Below are 24,332 nucleotides of genomic sequence, written 5' to 3'. Positions count from 1 at the left end.
GTATGAGCAAAAACCGTTGACTACGACTTGAATGTTGCACCCAGATTGGAAGCGGGAGGTCCTTGCATAAGCTCTAAAATTTTGAGAGAAGTGCCTTGTACACGATCAACGGATTTCGCTTCCCCCTTCCTTTCAATAGCCGCCGGCAATCTTTGTGTTAGGTATACCAGAAGATCGCCTGCCTACCGACCATGGCGAAACCTTGTAGGTTTAGCAAGAGAGCTGGCGGTTAATTATGCTCTATTTTCTTTATGCTAATTATGGAGAGCAGGGAGTTAAGTAAGATGGTTATCCTCCTTCCCAAAAGGCTCGTAAACGGACGCTGCTTGTGGAGCCTGGTCGGTCCTATCTTCTTTTTATATTGTTAATACACCATTTTAAGATATTAGTTAAAATATATTTAAATGCTCGCACAATACCTTAAGTATTCACAGTGTATGTAAATCGATACATCTTCTGCACTCGTTGCTCTTTTGAGTATTTTTTTATGATAATTAACATTCTTATAATCAGAACAATTCCTCATATTTAGGCTAACAATCGCGACATTAAATAAACACATGGGTTACTTAAACTTAGTCATAAAAATATGTCTTAAAATTAAAATAATTGAAACAACACTTAAATTATCCAAGTTAGTGCCTACTAACAACAGGTATTTGTTACTGGATTACTTACAGGGCGTTTCGAATGATTCATTTAGATGAATTAACTAAGTATGTATTTTTATTTTTGAATTAATACTTTTATGATTTCGGTCCGGTCGGAGGTCCACTAGCATAAGCTCTCGGGAAGCCCAAACGATGGAAGTTTTGAGAGGAGCGCCTTGTGCCATACACGATCAAAGGCCTTCGCTATATCCAGGCTAACTGCCAGGCCTTCCCCCTTGCTTTCAATAGCCGCCGCCCATCTATGTGTTAGGTATACCAGAAGATCGCTAGTCGACCGACCATGGCGAAAGCCGTACTGCCGGTCGTTGATCAACTGGTGACCCTCAAGGTATACCGAGAGCTGGCGGTTAATTATGCTCTCCATGATTTTGGAAAGCAAGAAGGTAATCGCTATAGGCCTGTAGTTTGCCGGATCCGAACTGTCTCTTTTTTTTTTGGATGGATGGACAAGGGCTAACTTCCATGAGTCAGGGACTACGCCTTTTGAATTAGAGTGCCGGAATAAACGCGTTAGCACCGGCGTCAACTCAGGGGCACACGTTCTAAGCACGATTGGAGAAATGTCATCCGGCCCGCTCGACTTCCTGACGTCCAACGAAAACAGAGCTCGCCGAACAGTTTTTTGTCTGAACTGTACTTCAGGTATGGAGCTCTGACCGCGGGATGTGTCGGCGGTGTTTTTCCGTTGTCGTCAATAGTCGAGTTGGAGGCAAAACGAGTGCACAGGAGATCGGCTTTCTCTTTTGCCGTATGGGCCAGGGTGTCATTCCTCATGTGCAACGGCGGCATGGACGGCTGGTTGAAGTTACCAAGTGCAGCTTTCGACAACGACCAGAACTTGCGTGTTCCGGTCGGGTAACTGGAAAGCTGCTCGCCAATTTTGACGACGTGCTTCGATTTCGCACGGGCGATTTGCCGCTTAAGAAATCTGGAGGTACGGTTATATTTCCTCTACAGAACTTTGCAGTTCGGATCCTTTGAGCCCAGCGCCGCAACCCAAGTTCAATACGCCTGTTCTTTGCAGTCAGATGCTGCTTTAACTGACGCATCGAACCAGGTCTGTAATCTGCCACCGATCGGTACTACAGAGCTTAGTATAAAAATATCCATGCCCTGCAGTATCACATCGGCTACTGCCACGGCGCAGGCACTAGGATCATCCGAAGGGAAACACACCCTGCCCCTAGGGTAGGATGCAAAAAAGGAACGCATCCTATCCCAATCTGCTGACTTGTAGTGTCAAACGCGGCGGGTCGCTGGTGGTCTGCGACGTTGGCGTCGGATAGGCACTACACTCCTGACCAGACAATGGTCGGACGTTCCGAGAGGGGCGTCGACGGTGACCTGGTAATCGGGATGTGTAGTCAGCAGAATATCTAATATGGACGGCATTTGGCTGTCCACATCTGGGAGCTGCGTTGGCGACTCAACCAATTGGGACAGACCATACGCCAATGCAAAATTATGCACAGATCGCGCTGCGTAGTCCGTGGTACGTGATCCAAGCCATTCGGCATTGTGCGCGTTGAAATCACCCAAGACTACGATTTCAGCGGAGGGGATCTGTGCAAGCACGTCATCAAATGCCGCTTGAACGCAGCCCATGAGGTGATCCGTTTCTGCGTTACCACTATGGGACCTGTAGACACACGCATAGATGCGGACGCGGTCCTCTAAATCTACGCGGAGCCAGAGAGTAGACAGGTCCCTACCCTCAAAATTGCCGAGACGGCGACAGCAGATATCCTCCCTAACGTACACACATACCCCGGCATGAGTCAAAAAATTATGCTCAATTTTGTACCCGGGGTACGTTAAATATGACGTAACGCTAGGTCGAGATATCTGCGTCTCCGTGAGGAAACACACGGCTGGCTGCGCCGTCTCAAGGTGGTGGTGGACGGCGTTTATATTGGAGTGAATTCCCCTGATGTTACAGAAGTCCACATAAAGCGTGGAGCGGGGTGCCGTGGTGTTGCTGCCCTGTTTGTCCTGTGAAATGCGCGGTACTGTGCCCTCCCCAGAATACGAGGGGCAGCCCGAGCGCAAATGCTCGGGGAGGGATTCTCCGGCTCTGGTAGAGCCGGCACCCTCCCGGGGGTAATACCTTTTTTAGGACCGCTCTCATATTTTTGTTGGGGGGTGATGGGGAGGGGGGGAAGGGATGGCCTCCGGTCCTCGACACTAACCTATACGAAACATAGCGGCACTAGGCCGCTACTTCACGCCGGTATTCTGTGCGAAATAAATAAATAATAAAATAAAACTTATAATCTAATTGTGATAGTAATTATTGGACATATTTTGTGTTAGTAATTATGGGACATATTTACTTTTGGCCAACATACGGATACACCCCGCTGTCGGCTATCGCCTTCAGATAACTGTTACTGCTACCTTCCCTCTCAACATCATCCGTTAAGTCTTCGGTTACAAAGTGCCCAAGATATTTAAATAGCTCTACTCTTTTTAGAGGTTCATCGTTAAGTTTTATTGGTGGTACCACTCTTGGACACTTATTACCAGCCTTAAATACCATGACCTCAATTTTCTTTGCATTGTATAGGAGACCATATAGACCCGCACGAGACTCAGACTTCATGAATTCTGAGCGCAGTCACTGAGCGTGTTAGCAGCACCATGTCATCCGCGTTGCTGATGTTATTGACGCGTAAATTACCAAGTTTAAGTTAAGTAGCTTTGTGTTTATTTAGTGACGCCATTTCATACCTACCATATACCATACAACGATTTATTTTGCTAAGGCAATAATAATCGTTGATAATTTTCAAAGAGTTTCATTAAAAACAAACGGAGGCAAAAAAGAATAAAACAACAATTAATAAATTAATTATATTTATCACAGAGAATCACATTGCATTATACAACGTTAACGTGTACAAAATATAACTTACAACGTACCACAAACACTATTTCCATTAAGTATTTAAAATATTCACATATTAATAATACGACCTTACAAAGTATTACATTCGGTTGTATTCTACTGCAAACTAAAACAATTCAATTCACAACAATTCGCAACATTGATCTACAGCTAATGCAAAAATGTGTATAATATGTACCCTCTGTAAGTTTAAAACTATTACTCTTTGATATAAATTCGTGTTGATATTTCATTATAATCGATTATTAAAGCAGTATCAACTTAGCAACCGAGTCTATTATTTCAACCTGACCGCCCAACTTTACAAATGGAAAATTTCACCAAATTTCTATTAAAACAAATATTTGAGATTGTTCGCTATTATCACCACAAACAAATATCGAATTATGAAAATTTATTGAAGTAGGCGTAGCAGTAGCGATGACTCGCCAAACTCTGGCACGAGACAGTCAGTCTGAGTGTCCTGCCAGAGTTTGGCGAGTCAACATCTCCTGAGGATGCCTCATGTAGAGGAGAAACATGTGTCGAATTGTTTAAAGACAAATATTGGCGGAATCAACACTGAAGAAAACTCAATACAATTGGATAATTGGACGTAGTTCCTGAAAAACGTTCCAAGCCACAAGCATCACATTTGAAGGAATTCGTGTTTAAAGTTTAATAAATATTAGTGTATTCTATACATGTGGGTTGGGCTACTAAGTCATGATATCATTTAAAGAGTGACAGTAGGTATGCCATTGTTTGTCAGTCCGTTAATATGAATCATATGACCAATTTTGTGTTCTTAACTCAATTTCGACATGATTGTGGTTTGGAACGTTTTTCTGGAATTATGTCCAATTATCCAATAACAAAAAAAAAATTAGTTATACCTTGTATAAAAAGGTTGTGTATTTTTAGTTTTTGTCAACATGGCATGAAAATATGCAGCAGGAAAGCTATGGAAAGTAAACTATAACTAACAGTAAAATATAGTCAAAATATGTTACCGCCCGCGACATCGCCTGCGTGGTCGCTATAAAAGCAACAATAATAAAATGTCCGCATCTTGCGTGATAGTAATTACTTACGTCATTTACTTTTTGGCGCTTTTGTGCACTTGTTCTTGTAAACATTTTCTGAATTTTTACAAATGCTTTTAAAAGCTTACGTACCTAAATATATTTTTTTCATTTACATTTCAGTATGCAGCCTATTTGTTGTCAATTCCTTCCTGCGTTTTGCCTGGCCATACAAACAGACAAACGGATAAAAAGGCTATTCTATTTCCGTATTGTTTATAGAAAACAGCATTATATTCTTTTAAGGAAATATATTCAATATACAGTTTTTACTTCAAAATTTTATTATTTGTAAATTAGATACTAAACTCAAGATTAAAATAAATTTGCACGATACTACATATATTGTAACTAAATTAAAAAAAAATTAAAGCTCGCTGAGTTTCTTGCGCCCGTTTTTGTCTGGTCTGAGGCAGTCTGTTTTGAATGGGTGGTAGTTTTTGACGTTCAAGACGTTAAGTGATTTTAAATCCTATTTTGTTCATACCACCAGGTGTTCCGTATCTCAGATGAAAAAATGCAGTGACTATAATATACACGCAGAAATAGCGGCACAAAAAAAGTTCGCCCTTCAACCTTTCCTACCAAGCTTTCCCACTGCATCAATTAACTGTTTCGCACAGAAACGACAACCATCCAACAATGAAGAAACCTATTTATTATTGTAGTATTTAAGGACTATTGAGTATAACATTAAAACATTTAGTTAATATACAATAAGATGAAACTATTAACAATCATAATAATATGCAATTAATATTCCATACAATATAATAGAAGAAGAAGCAATTTACATTAAATTAAACTGTACAACAAAGAATAGTCCGGGTGTCATATACAATTCGTTGCGATTTTAGGTCATCAATAGCCCAACAGACTTTCAATTTTGAAATCTAATTGATAAAAATCGATTCAACAATTCAACTATTGCCGCTGCAATTTTCTTGTTAAATGAAATTCGACACGCCTGATCTTTAGACTTTTATCCTTATATTATATAACTTTATTTTTCAGATTTTCTGAACAGGTCATTTAGAAATGTTCCAATACGGTCTTACATTTCATAGATCGCTTAATTTTTTTTTTTTTTTAAATAAGGTGCGAGGCGAGAACGACGTTCAACTGATGGTACGCCCTGCCCATTACAACGCAGTGCCGCTCAGGATTCTTGAAAAATCCAAAAAATCTGAGTGTGACTACAATTGCGCTCGTCACCGCGCGAGATAAGATGTTACGTCTCATTCGCCCAGTAATTTCACCAGCTACGGCGCCCTTCAGACCGAAACACAGTAATGTTTACACATTACTGCTTCACGGCAGAAATAGGCGCCATTGCGGTACCTATAACCTTGCCGGCATCCTGTGCAAAGGTGGTCCCACTGGTGAATTCCATTAAATAGTGGTTCATTTCAGAATTCGCATTTAAGACAAAAGTATACACAACAGCTCAATCGCAATCGAAATATTCGACTCAATAACTTGTCAAGATTATTAACAATTGATTTACCAAGCAAAATTATAGTAGTTAAATGTAGAAAAAACTTGACAATTAGTTAAAATGCGGTTGAATCCTGAACCGACGATAAATATGAAATGTGAATATCAAAGTGAAATTATAATAAATTCAGACATTAATAAACTGTTATATTATGCTTAATTATTATTTTATTCATATAAATATATAAATACGTTCCTAAATCGAACATAACGACAATTATTATGTACGTTGACAGTCAAAATACATTAGAAATAGAAATATATTTATTTACCATATGGAGTGACAATAACGTACCGCATTGCATTTACAACACATGAAGCTACATCAGTTTGTAAGGGGGCTTTGACACGGGAAGAAGTATGACCCTGCATCGACACGTTTCTAGTTAAATTTGCTTGAAAAGAGCAGGGGTCGATATCTTATTAAAATTTATTTTTGATGTTTCTGATTATTTCGATATTTTTAATGTACTACACACATCCAGAATATCACAAGAGCATTGCCCATTTCATGTCCACCTGAATACATCGCGCAACGGTTGTACGCAGAAAAAGAAATTGTTAAAAACCGATCTGATGAACGACATACACCCCGATAGTGATTGAGCAAGAAGATAGAGATTCAAGTTTAAGGGGAAAATACAAAAAAGCAAAAGGGTAAACACATTCAAGCGCTCTACAAAGCGCAGGTCCGGCCACATATGGACTACTACTCATCTCTAGCCCATCTGTACCCATGCACCACCTCAAACCATTTGACTGCATGCCACGCAGCGCTGCTCGAATTGTCAAGCATTTATTGCTCTGTTATCACCGGTGCATGCTCCGACTTAAAACCCCTAAGCACTGGTGTCCCGCAAGGCTGCGTGTTATCACCTTCACTGTTTCTTCTGCATATGAATTATATGCATTTGCAAATCAGCAGTATTCATTGCTATGCAGACGACAGCACAGGGTATGCTTTCTACACCGGCCGTGCTAACATGTCCCGAGATAGCGTCGACGAGAACCGGAACAAACTTGTGTCTGAAATCGAGACTATGCATTGCAAAGTCTCGGAATGAGGCCGACAAAATTTAGTCCAATTCAACCCCAAGAAGACGCAAGTTTGTGCCTTTACCGCTAAAAAGTCTCCCTTTGTCGCATCCCCTCGATTCCAGTTCACTCCTCTAACTGCCAAAGTAACTGTATTAACATACTTGGTGTCGATATATCTAGCGACGTTCAGTTCCGTGGTCACTTGGAAGAAGAGGCTAAACTAGCCTCTAAAAAGCTTGTTGTAAGTAAGGCGAGACAGTACTTTACTATAAGCCATAGCCTGCAACTATATAAGGCGTAAATTCGGCCTCACATGGAGTAGTGTTCTCATCTCTGGGCGGGCGCTCTCCAGTACCAGCTTCTTCCATTTGAACGCATACAACAAAGAGCGGCTCGAATCATCAACGATCAAGTTATCTCCGGTCGGATTGATGTTTTGGCATTGCGTAGATGTGGGTTATCTTTGCATCTTCTACCGCATTTATCACGGGGAGTGCTCAGAGGAGCTACTTAGGTTGATTCTAGCAGCCGAATTCCACCACCGGCAACGGATCTCTTGACACTTGTTGTTGCGGATGTCCATTGGCTCGTTTGAACTCTCAGATATAAACAATCTTTTTAATTTTTCCAAATATACGCCAGTCATGCATATTTTTCCAAATATGCATGGCTGGCGACTAACACTAACGATAATCGTGGTGGTGATATTTTTTCATTTTACTAAGAGTACGGCTTGAAAGGTATTTAAGTACAAAGAAACATAATACATATTTCAAGTAGAAAATCAGTTATATTCTCTATATTGAAAATAATTAATCAATTTCAGTTTTGTCGAATTGAGTTTTCATACCTCGCGATATTAAATAACTAAAATTTCGACATTTGTAGGTTACGAATTATAATAGACACGCTCTTATTAACAGAGTATGGGTTAGTGGATATAAAACTATTGCGTCTAGATATCAATAAAGCAGCAATTCCATTACAGACACATAAATACTTCTCCAATAACACTGTCGAGTAAAATGTCGTATGACTTGTTATTGGGGCAACCAAAACAAGAAATATATTTGAGACATACAATGCTACTAGGTATATATAAGAACGTTTAAAAGAAAACCCTACAATTATATTTATCATCTTATTTCTATTTCTGATGTTTAAATCTACCAAAGTTAATAAATATACCGCATCACTGCGTTCCGTTAAGATCCGTGAGCGAGCGAGTGCGCTATATTGGTAATGCCACTCTCTCGGTCCCTGACAGCGTGCGTCTTTGGTGACAGCTGTAAATAGATTACTGAGCTAGTGGTCTGGCTTCGAATCCCAGTGATTGCACAAATGAATATGATCATCGCGACAAAGTGCGTCAATTATTATTATTAATCCTAATTATTTTGATTTTCTTATTGTCACTACATTAACAGCTCATTATGTTACTTCATGTGACAAATGGTATCAGAATTCACGTGGTTCAAATTGGAAACTTAAAAACAAAATTTATTGGACTATTCTTCTAAACCACTAATCTCACTCAAAAAGCATCGAAATTAAAACGAGTAATTCGAAATAATTCGTATTAAGAAAATTTTAAAACTAGTAAAGTAAAATCTTTTTTATTTAAAAAGTGTATTCAAAATGTAAATATCACACAGTGGCTAACGAATGAATAATTATAGATATGATGAACGATTATGATGATAAACAATGTGTTTTATTTACAACGCACGACAAGATTTCGGTATGATCGCGACACGATAACAATCTGCTTTGTTTTTGGTGTTTTATCTAAATATTAGTGAATCAATTTTTACAGACATACGTTCTCTACATATTCTTACATCGCCTCTACAGATCGGGAGGATTTGGACGCGGGGACAGATTGCGGAGAACCTAAGCATCTTAATGGCCAGTGCTTTAACTTAATGCAAGAAACTTGCAGCCTCACCAAATATGACCCCCTATAAAGACGTACCTATGCATAAATCCGTCCACAATTCCCGGGAGTGTGGAAATTGTCACGCAAGAATTTGTCACATTATACTCGGATAATAATTCGAACATTACGACAATATCGTGTCGAAAATTTAACAGTTTCTTTTTGATATGATAATAAGGGATAAGACGAACAGGAAGTTCAGCGGATGTTCAGCTTCTCGTACGTCCTGCTCATTACAATGCAGAGCCGCTCAGGATTATTGAAAAATCCAAAAATTCTGAGCGGCACTACAATTACGCTCGTGACGAGCACAATTGAGACTTAAGATGTTAAGTATCATTTGCCCAGTAATTTCACTAGCTACGGCGCTCTTCACAAAAAAAAACACACCGCAGAAGAAGGCGTTGTCTATCTAAAAATCTAGCCGGTATCATGTGCAAAGTAGCCCAAAGTTCCCACAGGAAAAGTTTAAAGTTTCTAATACTAACAAGGTGAATTACCCAAAAGTATATTATTGTGAACCTTTGCGATTTAATATTTTATCGGTCTTGAGAGATCTACCTCGCGGACTGATCGTGTCGTGTAAAGGCACGGTATTGAATTTCGGCGCTTTCACTTTTATAGATGACATGATGATTTTAATTTTTGCCAAATAATTAGGTTGTACAAACTAAGACAACTCAAAGCCAGTGTTACTGTTCACTGCGTAGCGCAATTTGTCTCGCAGGGTGCTCCTCTTCTGATAGTTGGGCAGCTTCAGCAGATTGAAGCAGGTGGAGGAAGTGGGCAGACGATTCAGGGGATCCTTCTTGCGGATTGTGAAGAAGCCTCGAATCACGCTGCCTGTAAAAGCGATTTAATTCCTTTTAAAAACGCATTAGGAAAAGGTATCGCAAAAGATAATATCCACGACAAACGCCTTAGTCTAGTCACTAGTTAAGTGATTGGAATCTAATAAATCTAACCTTCGCACGACACACCACAAGTTAGGATATCATCCCCACCATCTGGATGTGTGGTGGTCTTCCATAGTGCGGTTTTCAAGGAGCTTTCTTCCACGTACTTCAAAGCTGTGGAATGAGCTTCCTTGTGCGGTGTTTCCGGGACGATACGACATGGGAACCATCAAAAAAAGCGCGTACACCTTCCTTAAAGGCTGGCAACGCTCTTGTGATTCCTCTGGTGTTGCAAGAGAATGTGGGCGGCGGTGATCACTTAACACCAGGTGACCCGTACGCTCGTTTGTCCTGCTATGCCATAAAAAAAAAGTGATCGTTTTATAACCTCTCGGGTTGGAACAGGACGGAGCCCCTATCACGTCTGCGAGTCGTCACCTAGCAGCCGTCAATGTTCTAACAGAGCTTTTGAAGAACATAGCATTCTGTTGCCATCTCAATGGGTGGAAATTATAACGTTGACTCTTTCATTCATTCTTTCATGTCTCCCACAGTAAGGCTAATGCCCCGCACCCCAACCTGAAAAACTATGGTCTAGTCACCCAGTGGTATACGCATCTGGGTATCGAAGATGTGTCCGTATCAATCTTTACTTATTCAACACTCAAGTAGAGGAACCGCACTCCCGAGTTTCCATGGTTCGTTATACTAAACCAAAGAGGAATAAACAAATGGTTATATATTTAGCAAACACATTGCAAATATAAGCTTTACGAATTGTAGAGAACATATTTTACTAGTCGTATTTAAAGTCTTTTTGACAGACTTTAAAAATAAACCAATACATAGACTCTATATAAGTATATAAATAGAAACTAGTCTGTATAAAATAATATAGCTAAAAAACCTTTAACCTCAAGCACGTACATCTTACGCGCTTTTTTCCTTTAAAGACCGGCAACGCTATTCTAATCCACTGGTGTTGCAAGATAATGTGGGTGGTGGTTATCACTTACCAAACGCTCGTTTGTCCTCCTTTTAAAAAAATGGATTATCAGAACTTCCTTACCCTCATATCTGTACGAAATAAATGACTCACTTTCGGCCCAGATGTCAATACAACGAAGGCACTTTGCGAGAAGGTGTAGAATACAAAATATATTTTTTTAAATAAAATATTAATCTTGCCTATGGTGTCGCCAGTGTCTTCATCGTCCGCCACTTCCACGCAGCGTATGGAGAATGGTGGCTTAAGATGCGCAAACCCCAAGACTGGTGGTTTTGAGCAAGAAGTCACGAACTGCAACAGATAATTAAGGATCAATTAGTACGAATGTAGAGCTGTTAAACTATATAGGGCATGGGTGGTAATTTGATACACACAGATAAAAAATACCTTCTACAATGTTTAACAATTAAATAAAACACTTTTAAAGGATTAAAACGGGTGTAATTGTATCTGTTTTTACATTTGATTTTGGCGTTATTAGACCTTTCCAGATCTCGTTTTCGAGATCTGAAACATCGGGTTAACTACAATAAAAATGTAACTTTTGCGCCAAAATCTAATGTAAAAACTGTTACAAATACACGCGAGACCTTGAAGTGAATGATATGGATGGTGGTAAATAATTAAAAAAATATAATTGAGTATCTCATATTCTGTTATAAAGATTATTGTATGTATTATCAGAAAACAAGAGATAAAGGACTAACAGATTATTTGGAAAAATCAGATGTGATTCAATTAAGTCATATGTTATGAGTTATTAAATGTGGAAGTATATATCGGTTAATAGAAGAATGAAATGGTTTCATTTCTAATTCGATCTCGTAGGGAAACTTCAAGCATAGCTTTCTCCATTGCCCTCTCAGCGACAATGATATTCCTCATAAGGCCCATAGTTAGCGACCACGTCTGCGCATCGTTGGTAATCACTGGCAACACACACTGGTTGAAAACCTTTGTCAACAGACATTATTATTAATGAATTTGTTATACCTTAAGGAACATGGTACGCTCATTCTCCGTGAAGTCCCGTTGCAGCACGTCCCACAGCCAGCACACGACGCGATGTGAGTCGTGGAACCCGCCGTAGTACTGCGTGTGGCGCCGCAAGTCACGCAGGTCTAGCGGCACGTTGTCGCCGCTTATAAGACGTTGGAGCTACAAAAATATTTCAATAGGCTTCGATTTTAAAAACATATTTGAAAAATATTCGATAGCCAACTGGAATTTTATTTCCTCAAAATAATTCCACTGTATGCAAAGCAAAATTGACAGTTAAACGATAAATAGTCGCGCCAAAAAGGGAGCCGCCATTCTCGTGACGTCGTAATAACATAAACAAAGAAGCGTTAAATGTTCAGTGCAAGCCTTATTCATTTTTCATATAGAAAATTGTCACAGTCCATTTCGTTGGTGTATTGCTGTTTCTGCTATGGACTATGGTGACGTCACAAAATGGAGGTCGGCGTTTTCAATCACGTGACATACAGATACTAAAACTATGATTTTAAATTTGAAAATATAAATGATTCTAATGTTTTCTTTTATAAAAACAATAGTATTGAATTCGTATTTCTCATGGCAAAAACTCTTTAATAACACACTTCCATAATTCCATAACAAGTAGCCGAATTTCTTCACACTACAAAACTCTCACGAAATTGACGTCTGGCTTTTTACAGCCCCGTAATTTGTACGAAAATTCTTATGTCGCACAGTTAGTTTGAGAAAACAACTACGGGCTACAATATTTGCGATGACATAAGACCACCTCGAACCTCCAAGACAGTTTGTTTTGCCATTAATTTTAACTTGAGTAAATGATGTTTCATTCCTCATACTCGGAAAGTAATGTTGTTTTGATCTGATTATTGGGTGGAAAATGCTGCTTCCTTCATAGAGAGGAAAAAACTCATACAAATTACTTCCCAGCTAAGGGCCGGAATGAACTTTGAAAATAGAATTGTTGTCAGCTGTGAAGAGTTTTATGTAAAAACAAACTAATTAAAAACAGCCAGTGTGAATATAGCGTAAACTTCTTTGAGCGGAATAATCCGCAACAATTACGCGGTGAATTCCATATTTAAAGTTTAAAAATTCGACATAAATTGTCCTAATTTGACAACTAATTTTAAATAGGTGTAACTAATATTTTTTATTAGAATTTATTAGATAAACAACTACTTTTATCTTCCTCATATTCGAAATGAAAAGTAAAGTGTGTAACACGGGTAAAAGAATCAATTTCTACTCGGACTATAGCCGCCCTTGCTGCGCTCGGGCGTCTAAATAGGTACCTCGGGAATTGATTCTTTCGACCCTAGGTTAACAAACTACTATTTCGTTCTTCTTTCTTTCTTAAGGCGTAACGATATACGACAATAGTACATTGTTGGTACCATATGAAACTCTTGTCTCATAATTTACTTATGGAAACTATATTATAGGAACTTACTTCCGGTGTAGAGAACAGCGAGAGCCACTCAGGATTTATAATAGCCCTGAATCCTTTGATGAAGGCGTTCGTTTGTTCTTTGATCTGCGTGTGCATTCGGAAGTGCGCCATGAGGTGAATGTAGTTTATTCTGTTGAGAAATTTATTCAGATTCATATTACAAGCGACGGTTTGCAGTAAATGGGTGGTAAAGACAATATCAAAGAGATATTCTCGTACACAGAGATAAAATGATGACGTATATCTTATTATATTATATCTGTGGAATGAGCTTCCTTGTGAGGTGTATCCAGGACGATATGACATGGGTACCTACAAAAAAACGTGTACACGTTTCTTAAATCCCGGCAACGCTCCTGTGATTCATCTGGTGTTGCAAGAGAATGTGGACAGCGGTGATCACTTAACATCAGGTGACCCGTACACTCGTTCGTCTTCCTCTACATCCATAATAAAAATGCGAGAGTGAGCTCTTCATACTATGCTTAGAGACATAGTTACTTTGAGAGACAGAATGACACCAGAACAGTCAGAAAGACGTGAAGTTAAATAAGATGTAGAGACTGTTGATGATTAAGAATCATTTGTATTGAATATTGATGATAATTATCTGCAGATGTGGGTGGCAGTGCCGGTTAAGATCAATTTATCAATTTACGTGTATATTCCACGTTGGTTTGGGAGAGCTAAGACTCGGGGAAGTGCAATGGACCTACATCCGTAATCTCTACTTATTTCAGGAGACAGGCTTGATTTCATGAATGTACGTATGCATTTAATGACTTTTTATAAAGCAACAATAACATTATTTCTTCTGTTAATTCTTATTAATTATATAAATTCTTTTTAGGACCAGTTTATAGGCGAACCACATTACTGTAGGAGCATACAGGGTTTTACAAATTTCAATAAACGTGGTTTTCTAATTTGAACATCAACTTGAAATATACAGAGCCTCCTCGCTACGACACGGCCTCAAACAACAAGTCAAGCTTTCTTGTGTTGGTTACACGTAAGGTGAATTTACATAAAAGATATTGTCAAACATAAATGCGAACCGAACTGAAAGCTGTGTGCTATGTCCCACGCTATTTCTTCTGCATATCAATGCAGAAGAATGCCAAATTCACTTCGAAGAAACTGGGCGTCATAAATAGAGCACGGCAATACTTCAAGCCGTCCCACATTCTAGCGCTCTACATAGCGCAGGTCCGGCCACACATGAAGTATTGCTGTCATCTCTGGTCTGGCGCACCCCAGTATCAGCTGCATCCATTTGACCGCGTGCAACGCAGATCAGCTCGAATTGCCGGGGACCCAGTGGTCTGTGAACGGCTGGATCACTTGGCGTTGCGTAGAGATGTCGCTTCATTGTGTGTCTCCTACCGCATTTATCACAGGGAGTGTTCCGAAGAGCTGATTAACCTGATTCCTGCCGCCGAATTCCACCTTCGCACGACACGCCACAAGTTAGGATATCATCCCCACCATCTGAATGTGTGGCGGTCTTTCACAGTGCGGATTTCAAGGAGCTTTCTTCCACGTACTACAAAGCTGTGGAATGAACTTCCTTGTACGGTGTTTCCGGGACGATACGACATGGGTACCTACAAAAAAAGCGCGTACACCTTCCTTAAAGGCCAGCAACACTCCTGTGATTCCTCCGGTGTTGCAAGAGACTGTGGGCGGCGGTGATCACTTAACAACAGGTGACCCGTACGCTCGTTTGTCCTCCTATTCCATAAAAAGTGCCGCACAGCAAACGGAAAGCGAACCGTTGCGGACGTCGCTCGTGTCAAAAACATAACCGTCACGCTTCGCTCTTGCTTCTCGTCTAGCATTCGCTCTCTGTTTGACGTCGTTCATACAAAGCCAGCTAATACAACTAATTTCGATAACGCCTCCCTTCGCGAGCTCATCTCTGGATTGTCCTGGCGTGACACGCATTTCGGTTCGCCACTTATTCGGTTTGCTTTCGCTTGTCTATGTGACTAGATTCAAACGATACTATACATAACAAAATTAAACCGCTTTACCACGCTTTCGGTTCGCTGTCTGTTTGACAATAGCTAAAGTGAGGCACTGGCTCGAAACTCTTACATAATAACTAGTACTTACTTATTTTCATTAGTGACTGGTATAGCCTTGCCGCCGGGAACCAGCTCATGAGTTACAATTTCTCCGAGCCGCTCTTCGTCTACCGAGAATGTCAACTCCAAAGTAGATATATCACCCTGCAAGTTTAGTAGACTCAAGTTCAATGCCAATCCTGTTCTATTATAGTATTTTATGCAACAGTTGTATAAGTGTCAAAAAAAGTGAGTAGCGTGCGTTGCGACGCCACGAGCGTATTGTAGTTTAGTCGACAAGTTGAAAATGGTATAAAATAGAGATACTGCTCTTAAAATTATGTAAAAAATTGCAAAAGTTATAAACAGTTAAAGATGAAAAAAAAAATGGCATTTTAGCGAGCACGGCACCTTAATGAATTTATTTAAGGTATTGAATACTATTTTTTTAAATTTGAAAAAAATATGGTGTGTTCTGAACACTATAAATAATTAATTCCCGTTGGTAATTTTACTTAAAGTTAATTTTTCAACAAGTTAAAGTTAACAATTTAACTAACAAAATTTTCTAGAAATAATGGTCGTAAAAAATTTTCGCTTCGCAGAGCCTTTCTTACATACATACTTAACAAGATCGCGCCATAAAAGTTAAAAAAATATTTATACTTTTTTTATAATAATTTTTTTACTTGAACAAAAACTGAGAATCCACAGTTTTGTATAAACGCGCAGACCTATTTTCAGCATTAAATTAAAATTATAAATAATGTAGATAGAGTTCTGGGGGTTAGGAGATTACGAGTCGCCACTCGTGCGAGATGGGCGAGAAATGTATTCTATACATAGGAACTTATCTCTGGTGAGTGGTTTTATTTTAATGACAAGGAATGGCAATGGTACATCCATACAACAACAAAGATCCGACCAAATTAGAAAAAAAAATATTATATTATATTCGTTGATCATTTACACGTCTAGATAGACTATAACTGTGCTGTAAAAACGGAGAAAAATAATACAGGTTGACTGTTAACCTCTATTTTGAACAATGCACGCACACTAGTACAAAGTGACATACAAATCGCGAGTGTAAGACGTAGCCTGTAACGCACACAAGGTAATAAACCTGGCCTGTTTTCATCGGTTGTCTAGCAGGAAGAAGCTCTATATAGACGTATAAATTATCTAAGGTTATATTATCATAGATTATATTTTAGGCCGAATTTGCTTGACCTAACCTGGAAATGTTTGATATATGTGAGAGAGCGGTACAGGTCTTTGTCGAGTGAAGGCAGCTCGTCGATCCAGCTGTAGAGCGCTTGTTGCGTCTGGCCCAGCACCTGGCTCAGGAAGAATGACGCAAACGGCACATCTACCACTATGCCCTGCGAACACGGAAAAAGCGACTATTATCAAATGATTTTCGTATGTAATTTAAACAAATTGTTATTTTTAAGTGATACGCTCACTTCTGGGACTAATCACACAAATTAAATTTGTAACCAAACTTTATAAATGACGCGGGACTTGAACCCGTGACCTCTCGCGTTCCGTCAGTGCGATCTTACCGATTGAGCCAACCGTTCGAGTACGCATGGATCGTAAATTTTGGTATATCTTATTCAACTCTCAGGTTGTGGCTTCATCTACATAATCTACTTTACAGTTGATAGCCTGCTCAACCCCAATAATTGCATATTAAGAAATTGACTTGACATGTCGCTCTTTCAATCTAAGCAATTTGTTATTTTTAAGTGATAACCCTCACTTCTGGGATTAATACAAATTTATAACAATAATAATACAAATTTGTAACCAAAATTTATGAACGATGCGGGACTCGAACCCCCGACCTCTCGGGTTCCGTATGAGCGCTCTTTTCAATTGAGCAAACCGTTCAAGTACGCATGAGTACAAAATTTTGGTATATCATGTCCAACTACCACATCAACCTGAGAGTTGACCATTTTAAATTTTGGGTACGTAAAGAAGGGATCGTAAGACGTGCAATGCCCTTCAAACGAGAGGTTTTTTACTGGTTACTTTTTATAAACATCCGCATTAGAACTTGTAAAATAAATGGGAGATTGTCTTAGAAACACTTGTCCCTGTATTGTCGTGCAAATAAGAAAATAGAAGCCATCTTTGTGGGATTCTAAGTACTTTGTTGATTAAATGTTTTATTGATGTTGTAAACAGTAACGTCATATACCTCATACACAGCTTTCCCGAGCATCCTGCCGATAAACTCGAACAGCTGCAGATGGTTCTCGTGCAGACAAGAGGTTGGGGACGGGTAGAGGCGCTCCTCACTCGTCACTCGAAACAGGTTCAGCGACGGATCGAACACACGTTTTATTGTCTCTTCTAGGAACTCTGCAATACATTTTTATATTATTACATACTACGATGAATATATTTTAAATAAAAAAACTTTCAAAAGGATTAGAATACGTGTAATTGTAACTATGTTTTTACATTGAATAAACACATAACAGACTGTCCAAACCACTACATCCGCTTCGACCAACCAAAAGTTTTGGTAAAAGAGAAAAGATTTCTCCCAAGACTGGTATGTATGTGGTGAAGGCATTGAAATTGAAACGATACGACATGGGTACCTTCAAAAAAAGCGCTTACACTTTTCTAAGGGGCCGGCAATGCTATTGTCATTCCCTTGGTGTAGCTAAAAATGTGGGGGTCGGTGATCACTTAAAATCAGCGTAGAGCGGTAGTATTGTAGAGAGTCGGGTATCGTGGGTATTATATTATATTATATTATATTTGTCAGTCTCGTACCCTTGAAGACGCCGTCCTGGTCGATGCCGGCCTCGTCCAGCCCCTGCTCGTTAATGAACCGCACGCGCACCACGGCCCGCAGCGTAGAGCGGTAGTATTGTAGAGAGTCGGGTATCGTGGGTATTATATTATATTATATTTGTCAGTCTCGTACCCTTGAAGACGCCGTCCTGGTCGATGCCGGCCTCGTCCAGCCCCTGCTCGTTAATGAACCGCACGCGCACCACGGCCCGCAGCGTAGAGCGGTAGTATTGTAGAGAGTCGGGTATCGTGGGTATTATATTATATTATATTTGTCAGTCTCGTACCCTTGAAGACGCCGTCCTGGTCGATGCCGGCCTCGTCCAGCCCCTGCTCGTTAATGAACCGCACGCGCACCACGGCCCGCAGCGTAGAGCGGTAGTATTGTAGAGAGTCGGGTATCGTGGGTATTATATTATATTATATTTGTCAGTCTCGTACCCTTGAAGACGCCGTCCTGGTCGATGCCGGCCTCGTCCAGCCCCTGCTCGTTAATGAACCGCACGCGCACCACGGCCCGCAGCGTAGAGCGGTAGTATTGTAGAGAGTCGGGTATCGTGGGTATTATATTATATTATATTTGTCAGTCTCGTACCCTTGAAGACGCCGTCCTGGTCGATGCCGGCCTCGTCCAGCCCCTGCTCGTTAATGAACCGCACGCGCACCACGGCCCGCAGCGTAGAGCGGTAGTATTGTAGAGAGTCGGGTATCGTGGGTATTATATTATATTATATTTGTCAGTCTCGTACCCTTGAAGACGCCGTCCTGGTCGATGCCGGCCTCGTCCAGCCCCTGCTCGTTAATGAACCGCACGCGCACCACGGCCCGCAGCGTAGAGCGGTAGTATTGTAGAGAGTCGGGTATCGTGGGTATTATATTATATTATATTTGTCAGTCTCGTACCCTTGAAGACGCCGTCCTGGTCGATGCCGGCCTCGTCCAGCCCCTGCTCGTTAATGAACCGCACGCGCACCACGGCCCGCAGCGTAGAGCGGTAGTATTGTAGAGAGTCGGGTATCGTGGGTATTATATTATATTATATTTGTCAGTCTCGTACCCTTGAAGACGCCGTCCTGGTCGATGCCGGCCTCGTCCAGCCCCTGCTCGTTAATGAACCGCACGCGCACCACGGCCCGCAGCGTAGAGCGGTAGTATTGTAGAGAGTCGGGTATCGTGGGTATTATATTATATTATATTTGTCAGTCTCGTACCCTTGAAGACGCCGTCCTGGTCGATGCCGGCCTCGTCCAGCCCCTGCTCGTTAATGAACCGCACGCGCACCACGGCCCGCAGCGTAGAGCGGTAGTATTGTAGAGAGTCGGGTATCGTGGGTATTATATTATATTTGTCAGTCTCGTACCCTTGAAGACGCCGTCCTGGTCGATGCCGGCCTCGTCCAGCCCCTGCTCGTTAATGAACCGCACGCGCACCACGGCCCGCAGCGTAGAGCGGTAGTATTGTAGAGAGTCGGGTATCGTGGGTATTATATTATATTATATTTGTCAGTCTCGTACCCTTGAAGACGCCGTCCTGGTCGATGCCGGCCTCGTCCAGCCCCTGCTCGTTAATGAACCGCACGCGCACCACGGCCCGCAGCGTAGAGCGGTAGTATTGTAGAGAGTCGGGTATCGTGGGTATTATATTATATTATATTTGTCAGTCTCGTACCCTTGAAGACGCCGTCCTGGTCGATGCCGGCCTCGTCCAGCCCCTGCTCGTTAATGAACCGCACGCGCACCACGGCCCGCAGCGTAGAGCGGTAGTATTGTAGAGAGTCGGGTATCGTGGGTATTATATTATATTATATTTGTCAGTCTCGTACCCTTGAAGACGCCGTCCTGGTCGATGCCGGCCTCGTCCAGCCCCTGCTCGTTAATGAACCGCACGCGCACCACGGCCCGCAGCGTAGAGCGGTAGTATTGTAGAGAGTCGGGTATCGTGGGTATTATATTATATTATATTTGTCAGTCTCGTACCCTTGAAGACGCCGTCCTGGTCGATGCCGGCCTCGTCCAGCCCCTGCTCGTTAATGAACCGCACGCGCACCACGGCCCGCAGCGTAGAGCGGTAGTATTGTAGAGAGTCGGGTATCGTGGGTATTATATTATATTATATTTGTCAGTCTCGTACCCTTGAAGACGCCGTCCTGGTCGATGCCGGCCTCGTCCAGCCCCTGCTCGTTAATGAACCGCACGCGCACCACGGCCCGCAGCGTAGAGCGGTAGTATTGTAGAGAGTCGGGTATCGTGGGTATTATATTATATTATATTTGTCAGTCTCGTACCCTTGAAGACGCCGTCCTGGTCGATGCCGGCCTCGTCCAGCCCCTGCTCGTTAATGAACCGCACGCGCACCACGGCCCGCAGCGTAGAGCGGTAGTATTGTAGAGAGTCGGGTATCGTGGGTATTATATTATATTATATTTGTCAGTCTCGTACCCTTGAAGACGCCGTCCTGGTCGATGCCGGCCTCGTCCAGCCCCTGCTCGTTAATGAACCGCACGCGCACCACGGCCCGCAGCGTAGAGCGGTAGTATTGTAGAGAGTCGGGTATCGTGGGTATTATATTATATTATATTTGTCAGTCTCGTACCCTTGAAGACGCCGTCCTGGTCGATGCCGGCCTCGTCCAGCCCCTGCTCGTTAATGAACCGCACGCGCACCACGGCCCGCAGCGTAGAGCGGTAGTATTGTAGAGAGTCGGGTATCGTGGGTATTATATTATATTATATTTGTCAGTCTCGTACCCTTGAAGACGCCGTCCTGGTCGATGCCGGCCTCGTCCAGCCCCTGCTCGTTAATGAACCGCACGCGCACCACGGCCCGCAGCGTAGAGCGGTAGTATTGTAGAGAGTCGGGTATCGTGGGTATTATATTATATTATATTATATTTGTCAGTCTCGTACCCTTGAAGACGCCGTCCTGGTCGATGCCGGCCTCGTCCAGCCCCTGCTCGTTAATGAACCGCACGCGCACCACGGCCCGCAGCGTAGAGCGGTAGTATTGTAGAGAGTCGGGTATCGTGGGTATTATATTATATTATATTTGTCAGTCTCGTACCCTTGAAGACGCCGTCCTGGTCGATGCCGGCCTCGTCCAGCCCCTGCTCGTTAATGAACCGCACGCGCACCACGGCCCGCAGCGTAGAGCGGTAGTATTGTAGAGAGTCGGGTATCGTGGGTATTATATTATATTATATTATATTTGTCAGTCTCGTACCCTTGAAGACGCCGTCCTGGTCGATGCCGGCCTCGTCCAGCCCCTGCTCGTTAATGAACCGCACGCGCACCACGGCCCGCAGCGTAGAGCGGTAGTATTGTAGAGAGTCGGGTATCGTGGGTATTATATTATATTATATTTGTCAGTCTCGTACCCTTGAAGACGCCGTCCTGGTCGATGCCGGCCTCGTCCAGCCCCTGCTCGTTAATGAACCGCACGCGCACCACGGCCCGCAGCGTAGAGCGGTAGTATTGTAGAGAGTCGGGTATCGTGGGTATTGTATTATATTATATTATATTTGTCAGTCTCGTACCCTTGAAGACGCCGTCCTGGTCGATGCCGGCCTCGTCCAGCCCCTGCTCGTTAATGAACCGCACGCGCACCACGGCCCGCAGCGTAGAGCGGTAGTATTGTAGAGAGTCGGGTATCGTGGGTATTATATTATATTATATTATATTTGTCAGTCTCGTACCCTTGAAGACGCCGTCCTGGTCGATGCCGGCCTCGTCCAGCCCCTGCTCGTTAATGAACCGCACGCGCACCACGGCCCGCAGCGTAGAGCGGTAGTATTGTAGAGAGTCGGGTATCGTGGGTATTATATTATATTATATTATATTTGTCAGTCTCGTACCCTTGAAGACGCCGTCCTGGTCGATGCCGGCCTCGTCCAGCCCCTGCTCGTTAATGAACCGCACGCGCACCACGGCCCGCAGCGTAGAGCGGTAGTATTGTAGAGAGTCGGGTATCGTGGGTATTATATTATATTATATTATATTTGTCAGTCTCGTACCCTTGAAGACGCCGTCCTGGTCGATGCCGGCCTCGTCCAGCCCCTGCTCGTTAATGAACCGCACGCGCACCACGGCCCGCAGCGTAGAGCGGTAGTATTGTAGAGAGTCGGGTATCGTGGGTATTATATTATATTATATTTGTCAGTCTCGTACCCTTGAAGACGCCGTCCTGGTCGATGCCGGCCTCGTCCAGCCCCTGCTCGTTAATGAACCGCACGCGCACCACGGCCCGCAGCGTAGAGCGGTAGTATTGTAGAGAGTCGGGTATCGTGGGTATTATATTATATTATATTTGTCAGTCTCGTACCCTTGAAGACGCCGTCCTGGTCGATGCCGGCCTCGTCCAGCCCCTGCTCGTTAATGAACCGCACGCGCACCACGGCCCGCAGCGTAGAGCGGTAGTATTGTAGAGAGTCGGGTATCGTGGGTATTATATTATATTATATTTGTCAGTCTCGTACCCTTGAAGACGCCGTCCTGGTCGATGCCGGCCTCGTCCAGCCCCTGCTCGTTAATGAACCGCACGCGCACCACGGCCCGCAGCGTAGAGCGGTAGTATTGTAGAGAGTCGGGTATCGTGGGTATTATATTATATTATATTATATTTGTCAGTCTCGTACCCTTGAAGACGCCGTCCTGGTCGATGCCGGCCTCGTCCAGCCCCTGCTCGTTAATGAACCGCACGCGCACCACGGCCCGCAGCGTAGAGCGGTAGTATTGTAGAGAGTCGGGTATCGTGGGTATTATATTATATTATATTTGTCAGTCTCGTACCCTTGAAGACGCCGTCCTGGTCGATGCCGGCCTCGTCCAGCCCCTGCTCGTTAATGAACCGCACGCGCACCACGGCCCGCAGCGTAGAGCGGTAGTATTGTAGAGAGTCGGGTATCGTGGGTATTATATTATATTATATTTGTCAGTCTCGTACCCTTGAAGACGCCGTCCTGGTCGATGCCGGCCTCGTCCAGCCCCTGCTCGTTAATGAACCGCACGCGCACCACGGCCCGCAGCGTAGAGCGGTAGTATTGTAGAGAGTCGGGTATCGTGGGTATTATATTATATTATATTTGTCAGTCTCGTACCCTTGAAGACGCCGTCCTGGTCGATGCCGGCCTCGTCCAGCCCCTGCTCGTTAATGAACCGCACGCGCACCACGGCCCGCAGCGTAGAGCGGTAGTATTGTAGAGAGTCGGGTATCGTGGGTATTATATTATGTTATATTTGTCAGTCTCGTACCCTTGAAGACGCCGTCCTGGTCGATGCCGGCCTCGTCCAGCCCCTGCTCGTTAATGAACCGCACGCGCACCACGGCCCGCAGCGTAGAGCGGTAGTATTGTAGAGAGTCGGGTATCGTGGGTATTATATTATATTATATTTGTCAGTCTCGTACCCTTGAAGACGCCGTCCTGGTCGATGCCGGCCTCGTCCAGCCCCTGCTCGTTAATGAACCGCACGCGCACCACGGCCCGCAGCGTAGAGCGGTAGTATTGTAGAGAGTCGGGTATCGTGGGTATTATATTATATTATATTTGTCAGTCTCGTACCCTTGAAGACGCCGTCCTGGTCGATGCCGGCCTCGTCCAGCCCCTGCTCGTTAATGAACCGCACGCGCACCACGGCCCGCAGCGTAGAGCGGTAGTATTGTAGAGAGTCGGGTATCGTGGGTATTATATTATATTATATTTGTCAGTCTCGTACCCTTGAAGACGCCGTCCTGGTCGATGCCGGCCTCGTCCAGCCCCTGCTCGTTAATGAACCGCACGCGCACCACGGCCCGCAGCGTAGAGCGGTAGTATTGTAGAGAGTCGGGTATCGTGGGTATTATATTATATTATATTTGTCAGTCTCGTACCCTTGAAGACGCCGTCCTGGTCGATGCCGGCCTCGTCCAGCCCCTGCTCGTTAATGAACCGCACGCGCACCACGGCCCGCAGCGTAGAGCGGTAGTATTGTAGAG

At 43.0% G+C, this 24,332-nt stretch overlaps 1 protein-coding gene across 1 annotated transcript in view; it reads right to left on the bottom strand.

Annotated features, from left to right (window-relative positions):
* Positions 1–8,220: 8,220 nt before the first annotated feature.
* Positions 8,221–24,332, bottom strand: part of LOC126974854 (ubiquitin-protein ligase E3B) — a 38,856-nt gene continuing 22,744 nt past the window's right edge. Inside the window, exons 13-19 of the mRNA XM_050822522.1 lie at positions 17,759–17,922; positions 16,785–16,931; positions 15,596–15,711; positions 13,478–13,607; positions 12,016–12,180; positions 11,202–11,313; positions 8,221–9,960 (exon numbers count right to left, since the gene is read on the bottom strand). Coding sequence (XP_050678479.1) covers positions 9,788–9,960; positions 11,202–11,313; positions 12,016–12,180; positions 13,478–13,607; positions 15,596–15,711; positions 16,785–16,931; positions 17,759–17,922 — 1,007 coding nt within the window. The 3' untranslated portion in view covers positions 8,221–9,787. The remainder of the gene's footprint in view (positions 9,961–11,201; positions 11,314–12,015; positions 12,181–13,477; positions 13,608–15,595; positions 15,712–16,784; positions 16,932–17,758; positions 17,923–24,332) is intronic.

This window comes from Leptidea sinapis, chromosome 34 (assembly GCF_905404315.1).
Source record: "Leptidea sinapis chromosome 34, ilLepSina1.1, whole genome shotgun sequence".
NCBI lineage: Eukaryota > Metazoa > Arthropoda > Insecta > Lepidoptera > Pieridae > Leptidea > Leptidea sinapis.
This window is presented reverse-complemented; position numbering and strand designations above follow the sequence as displayed.